General features: G+C 38.0%; 1 protein-coding gene across 1 annotated transcript; it reads right to left on the reverse strand.

The window, feature by feature from the left end:
- Positions 1 to 483: 483 nt before the first annotated feature.
- Positions 484 to 7,915, reverse strand: LOC128530321 (keratin, type II cytoskeletal 8-like). The gene is made up of 9 exons (XM_053504202.1): positions 7,568 to 7,915; positions 5,173 to 5,381; positions 3,599 to 3,659; positions 3,391 to 3,486; positions 3,117 to 3,281; positions 2,806 to 2,931; positions 2,027 to 2,247; positions 1,764 to 1,810; positions 484 to 1,324 (listed from the first exon to the last, which is right to left on the reverse strand). Exons 1-9 carry the CDS (start codon positions 7,850 to 7,852, stop codon positions 1,230 to 1,232), a joined length of 1,305 nt encoding a protein of 434 aa, XP_053360177.1. The 5' UTR covers positions 7,853 to 7,915; the 3' UTR covers positions 484 to 1,229.
- Positions 7,916 to 10,969: the final 3,054 nt, after the last annotated feature.

Raw genomic sequence — 10,969 nt, forward strand, 5'->3', positions numbered from 1 at the left:
ATACTATTACTATTAAAAAGATCTAATAAACATTGAAAGGCCGTGCAACTTGTTACAAATGTTACGTCTCATACAAAGCAACAAAGTTTCCAAACTTCTGCTCCACGCTTCAGTCCAGTAGGAGGCAGTATCGCACCAACTGCCCATAGGTATCATGGTTGCGACCTTCCTGACGCAACCCTCCTGAGGTTTGGGCGGGAATCAAACCTCTGCCGTCCACATGGATAGTGAGGGACCTACCACGGAGCCACCAATGCCCGGTACTTGATAATCTTGCAAAATATGCGGTATTTGCGGAAATGGAAGCAGTTTGTGTTTTTTTCTTAAGCGATAATCTACTGTATTGTTTAAGTTCAAAGAATTTGTCAGTTTTAGGAGAGTTTGTGTAAATTTCCGCAGAATAAACCCCTGGGCTTCGAACCAAAAATTCCAGTTGTAGGACTTCTATAGTGTCTGATGCCAGTCATGATGATAAGACATTAATTAAATGAATTATATAATATTTATTTATTTATTTATGCTTGCACAAAGAATTTTTTTTTTGACATTTATACATCTTTGGTTTGCATACATGGATCTTTGTAACCTGTCCCTGTAACTGGGATGAGAGTACCTGTGGATAATTAGAATTGAAGTAGATGGTAAACAAAAGCTTAGGAAAAATCCAGTGCGGTAAATTAGATGTGAGCTGAACCCCTTTATTCTAGGGGTCGCCATATCGGAACATTTCAGCTGCGAAATCTATGACATTATTTGCAACAGTGTACATGAAGTCAGTATAATGGAGTAGTCAGGAGTAAACAATAACGAAACCAACTGAAAAAAAAAGCTACAATTTTTGGTCTTTGAATATTTATTCATTTATTTATTTATTTATTTGCAGATATATTACAACCTGGTATTAGCTCTAGTTAGCCCATTAAACTGGCAACCTTTTTTTTTTGCCTCCACCTCTTTCCTTGTGCCCGAGAGCAGACAATCAGACATTATGTCAGGAATGTGGAAAATGTAAAGAAATAGAACTAAGATAGTAAGCGTGTATGAAGATGATTAACATTTTAAAAAATACGATAAAATCACACACTCTCACAAACATTCGCATGCAGGTTCATTCAAATGCTGGAAGCACAATTTGTCAAAGATGTCAGGTTTTTCAATATTACTGCCCGAAGATATAAAAGAAATAGACAAAAGGGTGAAAAAAGCTAATTCTTTAAGATATATCTAAATTAGTCTTGAACACCGATGAAGCTGCTTTCCTGAGTCTCGGTCGTCTTGACAATCAGGCTGGCGCAGGTGACAGATTTCACAGAATCAACGTGAGCTGGAAAAGACACACATGAGATTATATGAGAGTTTGTGTTAAATTCTGGAAAAGAGATCTATAAAAAAAACAAACTATCTAATTATGGTAATTATATCTCATCCACTGAGGTAATGGCATTGAATGAGCCCTATTGTCATTTCCCTATTTTTATGCGAGCATACGATATTAAATAAACACTGATTCGTTCCCTCTATCATTTGAATATTTTGGAAATATTGTTATAAGTGATGCTACCATCACCATGCTTTACTGTGTAGATGCCAGATATGTAGATGTAGAGACAAAACAGTCCCTCAGGAAGCCTGGAGAACTGTTCTTAAGACTACACTAAAAATGCAAGAAAGTCAGGCTCTTGGGGAGCAAAACATGAAGAAATGAGGTGGCTCAAGACTTTCGCACTGTATATATTTATATAAGGGAAATGCATTATACTTACTGGTGGTTGGCACGGTCTGGACATAGACAACAGAGTCTAGACCAATTCTGATGAACAGAACACAGAGAACATTTAACACTTTTTTGTATTCTCGATTAATAGCCAAACAATATGTTTTTATAAAGATATATATATATATATATATATATATATATATAAATTAAAATAACATATATAAAATAACAGAATTGGTACAGCATATAATATGGTGCATAAGATTTTTCCACAATACTGTATATATTTGATGATAATATTTCTCTTACCTGTTCTCTTCTCCTTCCAAAAGTTTCCTATAGGTGGCGATCTCAATGTCCAGTGCCAGTTTGACATTCATCAGGTTATTGTAATCAAAAACCTGCCTGGCCATCTTCTGCTTATTCTTCTGCAGCGCTGCCTCCAGTTTTTTAATTTCCTGCTCAGCCTTAAGCACCGCCTCCTGACCAGAACGCTCCGCCTCCTTGACCTGCTCCTTTTTGTTATTAAACTACAAAAGTACACACACACACACACACAAGCATAAAATGTACAGGCTATATATACACTGATATATTCAATTTAATCAAATTTTATTTGTATAGGGCTTTTAACAATTCTCATTCTCGCAAAGCAGCTTTACACAATCAAAAAAAAGTTATGGAAGTTTGTATAAAATGTAAAAGTGTATAAATCAAAACGATCAGATTGTCCCTGATAAACGATCCGTGGATGACGACAATTTGGGGACACCAATTAGCTTAATCTGCATGTCTTTTGACTGCGGGAGAAACCCGGAGTACCCGGAGGAAACCCACCAAGCGAAGGGAGAACATGCAAACTCCATGCACACAGACCACAAGGTGGGAATCAAACCCAGGACCTGAAGGTGCATGGAGATGCTGCTAACGCCACTATATGTTTTTCAACCAAAAGTTGATAGCATTTTACAATCTGGTTATCACCAGAAGTAAAAAAAAAAAAGCAGAACATTGATTATGGTAACATTGGTGTGATTAGTGATTAGTGATTAGTAACATATACATGTATACGGTATGACCGTCTTTACCTCCATTTTAGCAGACGATAAGTCCGCCCGCAGCCTAACGATCCGTCTCTTTAGCTCGTCGATTTCACTCTTAGCTCTCTTCGTCTCTGCGGCTTGCAGCTCAACCTGTGACGATGCCAGCTCGAACTGACAAGACATAAACACTAAGGGTTATAAAACAAATAATATACATTATAAAGAGCGCTGGCTTGCTAGCGGTTGCACTTGGTCACTTCATACATAGGTTAAGCCATAATCCTAATGAGACCACTCTGAGAGTGTACAGTAAGTAGAGTAAAGGGGGAGGGGTTTGGGACGGAATGGGGCGTCACCTTTCTCTTGTACCAGGCTTCGACTTCGTGGCGGCTGCGCGCTGAGACATCCTCGTACTGCCTCTTCACCTCCTTCACCACCTGCTCCATGTCGAGTTGCCTGCAGTTATCAATCTCAACCACCACCAAGGTCTCCTGCAGCTGCTCCTGGAGCTCCTGGAGTTCCTGTTAGGATAAAAATACATGGAGCCGGAGAGAGAAAGAGACAGAGAGTTGAAGATTTCATCACACAAATGATGTGCTACTGAAAGGTAATAGAAGTGTATGCACGTACCTCTTCATACAAGGATTTATGAAAGTTCAATTCTTGTTGAAGTAAAGACAGTTCTACTTCCAGATTAGCTCTGGACAAGTAAGCACTGTCGAAATCCTGCAGGAAAACATCGCTCAATGATGTTTAAGTATAATCAGTATAATGTTGTCTACGTATAATAAATCTTTTCTTTTTTTATTGTAATTTATGTCATGATGTCATGCCGTACCCTTTTTATGCAGACAAAATCATTTTCCGCTGCGTATCGCTTGTTAACCTCTTCTTCATACCTGCGGAAAAGGAAAGTGGTATGTGTGTTAAGGTACACATATTTATTTGTTATTCTACTATCCACACTAGATATCTTCTTTTTATGTAAAATTTGCTTTAGATACAAAAACATTAGCACATTTTCCAGGGTTTAAACAAGTCAATCCGACTGTCCCGCTAATGTGACCTTATATAAGAAGAGCCCGTTCCCCTGCTTGTTGCTCAGCTCTGCTGTTCTTTTGGAGGGGCGTGGCTCAGCAGGAGCTCATTTACATAGACACTGAAACAGCGTGCATGGAAGAGGAGTGAAACAGATGGAGATTGAGGTGTGAAATAATGCATTATTTAAGAGATGTTTTATCCGCAGCATTAACACATACACTTTAAGACCTGTGTTAAGTTGTTAAAGAAATAGGAAAATGTCTCTTTAAATCCCAGTCCAAAAGCAATCTTGACCACTTCTACCATGTTTTTCGTTTTCTTTTTTTGGTTTGAAAATGTTTTTTTTTTTGGTTTCGCTCTCGTTCACTACGTTCCTCCGATTCTGGCTTTTTTGCTGTCCCTCAGTACCGCCTCTCTTTAATAGGCGGCAGATCATTTAGTGTTATTGCACCCAAACTCTGGAATTCACAGGGATGATGATGATGATGATTGTTATAATTATTATTATTATTATTATTATTATTATTATTTCCCTGAACCGTGAATAAACTAGTCTTGCACAATTAATCACACAAAAATAATTTGGGATATGGACCTGTGCAATTATTTAATGGCTTAGGCAGGAATTTATGTAGAGTTTGTCAATTATTTAAGTATTTATTTTTTATATATTTTTGAGGTGATGAATAAATACTGGCAAACATCCTATTAATGAGATCATTTCAATTCCGTTTTATTTCTATAATGCGTTTAACAATGGTCACTGTCGTAAAGCAGCTTTACTGAATCAAAAAAAAATTATGGAAATAAGAAATTATAGGAAAATTATTATTATTATTATTATTATTATTATTATTATTATTATTATCATAATTTATGCCGGTATTAACAGTTTGCCTAGATAAGTAAGTTTGAATATAAGGTTGTAAATGTAATAATTCAATAATTATAAAGTGATTTTTTTTTTATTTTTATTTAATCGTACAGCCCTAGAATAAAAGCAAAAAACTGGTCACACTAGAATTCTGTAGAAATGGGTGCAAAGAGGAAAAATGTCTGGCATGTCATTTGCATTTTTTTTCTGCGAGTCATACAACTTGCTTCTTTCTTTACTTCTCGAGAAAAGTGATTGTCAGATCTAGATAACGTTTTTCAGTAATATCACCCAGACCATCGAACCCTGATTCACGCAAACTGATGCTGGTGTTTCAGATAGGGTCGAAAAGGGTGTGGCCTTCTGTCGTCTAATGAGCCTTTTGTAGAACTGTCCCATTAAGCATGTTCTGTATGCTTTACTTATGGTGTGTGTAAATCCTTAGCCCTTTACTACACCGTGTCGTGTAGATTTAATTAAAACGGAAGTGTCTTTACTTGGATTTTTGGTCGGTGACCATCGATTGAGTACGCTCCAGGTCGGCTTTCAGGAAATGGTGGCTATTCTCCAAAGTGTTGAGCTGCGCCTGTAAAGAGCTGATGTACATCTTGAACAGCGCCTCTATGTTGGATTCTTTTTGAGGTTCGTTCTGTAACAGCTGCAGCTTCGTCTCAGCAACCGTGTTCCGCTTCTCCAGCTGTTGCACCTGACGTAGAATAGATACAGCACAAGTCATGAATGTTCAAGAAATCAATGTATTCCTGATTGTATTAGTGTGTTTCAATGTTATGTACTGTATATGATGAAACCCTCAATGCTGTAAGCTTAAACATTTCACTGTAGTAATAGTTTAAGCTCTCTCATTGCATGATATCTATCTTTCTTCAGCATGTACAGTAATACGCATGATGTCATCAGTCACTGGCATTCCTGACCACAATCTGTGAATCATTAAGTGACACGTAGTATGACATAACAAGCTTTGCTGTGCCTAAAATAATGAATGAAAAAAAAGAAGAAGAAGAAAAAGAGGCATCTGGCAGATCTTCTTATGTGTAGCGTTTTTATGACAAGCTGGGATATGCAAAGAAAAGAATTTCACTGAGGATTACTGTTATGTTTAAGTGACAAATAAAGGCTTAACTTTCACCCTCAAGCGACAGTATAAGAGTGAGAGATGTTTTCAGGGAAACCCCTTAGAATTAAGAATAGATGGTACATTATTGGTTATTATTATGGTTATCATTACTATATAATGTGTCGGTTATTATTTATTAATGGTTAAGTGATCAGACAAACAACAATCCTGGGTCTTCAGTAAGTTTAACAACCAGTGTGTTGTTGTTGTCATTGTTTTTTTTTACATTTAAGCATTTGGCACACGCCCTTGTCTTACATTTTTATCTCATTTTCTACATCTGCGTAATCAACGGTTAAGGGTCTCGCTCAAGGGTGGTAAATTGGTGGTACTGAGGCCTGACCTTGGGACCTTCCGATCAGTAGTCCATTGCCTTTACCATTGCCATTGCCTTTCAATTATCTTCTGGTGGCACACTGGCGCATTAGTCACTTTAAATATGTGGATATGTGAATCATTACACTTTCAGGCACATTTGCAAACCCCTGGACATTTCCATTTATATTCAATTCCATTTATATTGTACAGCTGTTTTTCTTATTTTTCTATATTTTTCATATATTTTTCTTATATTGTATATTTCGTACTGTACAGTTATTTTATTTTATATTTCATTTTATTCTTTCTTAGTTAAATTTACCTTTTATTTTCTTCTTTTATATTTATTTCCCATTCATAGTCTTTTATTTTAAGGTCACGGACATACAGTACACAGTCGTACTGTGTATGACTGTGTATGTGACCAATAAAATTTGAATTTGATTTAATTCATCATCTGCACTACAGAATTCATAGATTTTTTTTGCAGAGACGAGACCATTAGCAAGAGCGATGTGCACAGGTGGATGAAGAAGTGTAAAGGAGGGGAAACCTTCTTTAGGTTTGAAGACATACCACAAAGAGACCATCAACTGCGATAAGGGAGAGTTTCCTAAAGAATTCGAGAGTTGGATTAAACGACGGTGCAAATGCATGCATGATTTGTAACGGGAAAATATATGGAGTTGTTGCAATTTGAATGACCTGTATCAGTTTATAAAAAAGTTATCCCCACTTTTGCATTAGTCTTGGTGCAGCTCATGTGGATGGATGGATGGAATACTTTACTCATTCAACCACAGGAGACTTCCTAATAAAGCAGAAGAATTTCTTGCACAGAAATCTAGCATGTGGTCTGGTTGTTGAAAAGAAATATTATTTCTAGGCTTAGTTTTTTTTCAAGACCAAGTTACGTTTAAGATCAAGGAAAATCTAATCACTTTGAATGGCCAAGCTTTAACCTTAAACGGCTTGAAGCTTGTTCCCATGTCAGATCTGCTGCTCTCTGGACTCAGGATTATCTCATTTACAGAAACACTGAAACATGACATAGGTGGCACTAGAAGTGGCACTCTGATTTGCCCAGTGGTCTAGTGAACGCATTTGTGAGGCTTCAATGACAATCAGCTTATGTTTCACACCAATATGCACCATTGTAGAAGGAGGCCTTTAAATTGATGCACCAGAATATTGGCTTTTGCGAGTGGAAGAACAAGTAATGCAGGTAATGTGATAAAGAAATCAGAGAATACAGAGAAATCCAATAAGCTTCCCTGGCAGTTGGTAGAATAACAATAGCTTACAAACGCTACTACTACTAATTCATGTTTGTTTTAAAAGGCAACATGATGTAGACCAGGACCAGGACCAGATCAGTGCCTTTAGGTTTTTCACAAATATAAAAAAAAGACTCTTATGTTAGGTAAGTTTCATACCTTGTTGATGAAAATGGCGAAGCGGTCATTCAGGGTCTTGATCTGATTCTTCTCCTTCTCTCTGATTGCATAAATGTTTGGGTCCAGGTCAAGCTGCAGAGGCTCCAGGAGCCTCTCGTCCACCACCACAGAGTTGATGGATGACCCCATAGCGTACTGGTTCCCAAACCCGAAGTACGTGTTCCCCGTGCGGGGTATGGTCCTATTAGGGCCATATGAGCCGACAGAGCAGCTGCTGAAGTTCGAGACATTACGCTTGGTGCTTAATTGCATCCGGCTGCTCATGGCTGCTGAGAGATGGAGATGTTGTCGAGGTTGGTGTAGGTCTTTGCCGGTGAAATCGTGAACGCTCGAGTTATAAGAGCACTGGGGGGGGCGTGGCCTGTTGATGTGTGGGTGTACTGTATGTGTGTTGATCTGAAGAAAGGTATGAAGTGAAAAGGAATGCACATTCTTTAGATAGGGTAACCAGTTTAGCCAGACTTCAAGCATTGTGCACATTTATCAGTGTAAAGACACACACTACTATCAGTGCTAATAAGTGCAAAGACAACCACATGCTGTTTTATCTTGATGCATGGAATGGTGGTGGGGCGTTCTACAGAAAAGGTGATGCCAATCTTCTGAAATGTGTTTTTAGTGACAGGATCAAGGGCAGCCAAGGATTACCTTTGTTGATCTGGCCTTCAAATGCCCCAAATCTTACTCTGATTTAGCATCCATGGAATGTAGTCAGGATTAGGGGTAGCTCAGTGGTTAAGGCATTGGAATATGGTTTGAAAGGTCCCAGGTTCAAATCCCATGACCACCAAGTTGTCCATGTTGGGCCCTTGAGCGAGGCCCTTAACACTCAACTGCTCAGGTGTATAATGAAATTAAAATGTAAGTCACTCTGAATGAGAGTGTCTGCCAAATGTCTAAATATATATAATATGATGCACAGGAGACAAATAATAGACGTATTGTTTTGCATTGCATTGTTATAGCTGATAGGTTTATATGAATATTTAATGCTTACTAAAAAAAGAACATTGCTGCACGCCTCAAGTTTGTGAAAGAGCACATTGACATTCCACAGCGGTATAGGCGAAATGTTTTGCGCACTGATGAAACCAAGATTGAACTAGTTGGAGAGAACATGCAGCACTACATCTGATGGTAAAAGGGCACTGCGTATCATCATGAAAACATCATTCCAACCAGAAAGTATGGTGGGGGAAACATCATGATTTGCACCTGCTTTGCTGCATCAGGGCCTGGCCAGCTTGCAGTCATTGAGGGGAAGATGAATTCCCCAAAAAGTCATCAGGATAATGTGAGAATGTTTGTACGTCAGCTGGAACTCTGTAGAAGTCAGGTTATGCAACAGGACAATGACCCAAAAGACTGGAGCAAGTCCACAACAGAATGGCTTTTCCGTTGAATCTGGCTTTTGGAGTGGCCGAGTCAGAGCCCAGACCTCAACCCAATAGAGATGCTATGGAACGAGTCGAAGAGAGTCGTACACATAAGACGTCCAAAAATATGACAGAGCTGAAGCAGTTCTGCCGGGAAGAATGGGCTGAACGTCCTCCTCAAGGATGAGCAGGTATCTTCCACATCTACAGGAAGCACCTGATTGAGGTTATTGCTGCCATTTTTAATGTTGAATGAGTGTGTTCAATTAGGACATGAAAGATTTTCTTTTGGGCACATTATACAGTATTTGAGAATACCCTTGACTTGGATGATGATCAGATCACATTTTTTGACAAATTAATGCAGAAAACCATGAAATTTCATATACACCATACTGTATATGGAACATATTTCAAATACAAATATGTCCATATATTATATTATATTACTGGGAAACTTTCCAGTTTTCTTTTCTATCCATTACCAGGTAGAACCAAGACTAGCCATCCTGGATCCGTGTGTTCTGATATGGCGAAATCTGCATTTCTAAAATAAGAATGTGCAAATATGGATTTGTGTAGAGTAACCGATTATTTTCCATCGTTACCCTGCTTAAGTATATATTTCACATCTATACATTATTAGAGTATATTATATATTGTTTTATTCGTGGATACTTTCACTTTTACTCCACTATATCATCCATCAAATATCTGTACTTTCTATCTCGCTACATTTCTGCATGGTGTTGCGTTACGTAACCAGAGGGGTGTGTAGTATTTGTAGAGGTCATATTTTCCTCGGCTGGTGATTATGCATAAGGGCCTGATTTGCCTTCCCTAATTATTAATCAATTATTATCATTTTGTACCAGTGTATTCCAACCTTCTCAGAGCTTGTCGAACATTTTGATAAGACTCGCATAACCCGAGCTGCCCTTTCCATCAGACAATAAAACGTTTTGAGTTTCGATTATGCAGGAGATATATGTTAAACCTGTTGTCCATATGAAAGGCCAGTTATCAGCCAATCAAATACCCTCACGGCATCTTCCATTGTTCTACAGCACAGTCTGGTGCACTGATATGACGGATGACAGTGAAGATCGTTCTGGATGCATTTTTAACTACATCTCAGGCGTCGGCTTAAACAAGAACATCATAATAAAATACTATGTCTGCTATCAATGCTATCACAACACACACTATCTAGAAAAGATTTTTTTTATGTTCATAAGGTAGTAAAAAAATTTTTTTTGTTTGTGATGTCCAGGTTAGGTCTTTAATCATTTAAGTCAGCAGAATGAACACTGAGTATAGACTTGAAGGTGATGAAGTGATGAAGTGAGAGCTGAACATGAAGCCCATCTCAGGGCAGTTCACATCCAAAGGTTCTTTGTCATCTGAGTACTCTTTACAATCCAAGGGTAGCTTGGAACCTTACAGTTGCAGGTTCTCTGGTTATTGCCTTTGTGAGGAACCCCATGTTCTCCGTGTGTCTTTTCTGGTTTCCTTCAACCTTCCAGTGGTAGTACTGTATTCAACTAATCCAAGCAGTTATCACAAAGAGTGGTTGGATTATTATATTTGTTTTCTAGTCGACTGCTGGTGATAAAATGAGATTTTAATATCGAACTGATCGCCCTGGGTACAAAGTCATCAAATGTCAGCACTGGGGTAAGAGCTGGGGTTAGAAAAGGCCTGGAGCCTATCCTTGGGAATCATTCCAACTGTACAAGTTTACTTGTTCCAACTGTACAAGTAAAAATAAAGATATATTGCAATAAAGGAAATATGGTAGAAATTGGGAAAGACCGGGTCTTTCCCAATTTCTACCATATTTCCTGTATTGCAATATATCTTTTTTTTTTTTTACTTGTATAGTACATTTTACCAGTTAACTTTATTTTCCAGCGTAGTTCCTTTATTTATATTTATTTATTATGTTTAAGCTTTTATTTTAAGGTCACTGGCAGTCGTATAAGCATTTCACTGCATATCCTAC

The sequence above is a fragment of the Clarias gariepinus genome, chromosome 9 (assembly GCF_024256425.1).
Source record: "Clarias gariepinus isolate MV-2021 ecotype Netherlands chromosome 9, CGAR_prim_01v2, whole genome shotgun sequence".
Taxonomy (NCBI): Eukaryota; Metazoa; Chordata; class Actinopteri; order Siluriformes; family Clariidae; genus Clarias; species Clarias gariepinus.

Excerpts from the sequence above, each read along its gene's own strand:
- LOC128530321 (XM_053504202.1), bottom strand. The coding sequence starts at position 7,852 with ATGAGCAGCCGGATGCAATTAAGCACCAAGCGTAATGTCTCGAACTTC. Across the intron at positions 3,660-5,172 it reads GTCACCGACCAAAAATCCAA|GTATGAAGAAGAGGTTAACA; the intron begins GTAAAGACACTT and ends CCTTTTCCGCAG. Across the intron at positions 1,811-2,026 it reads TTGGAAGGAGAAGAGAACAG|AATTGGTCTAGACTCTGTTG; the intron begins GTAAGAGAAATA and ends TCTGTTCATCAG.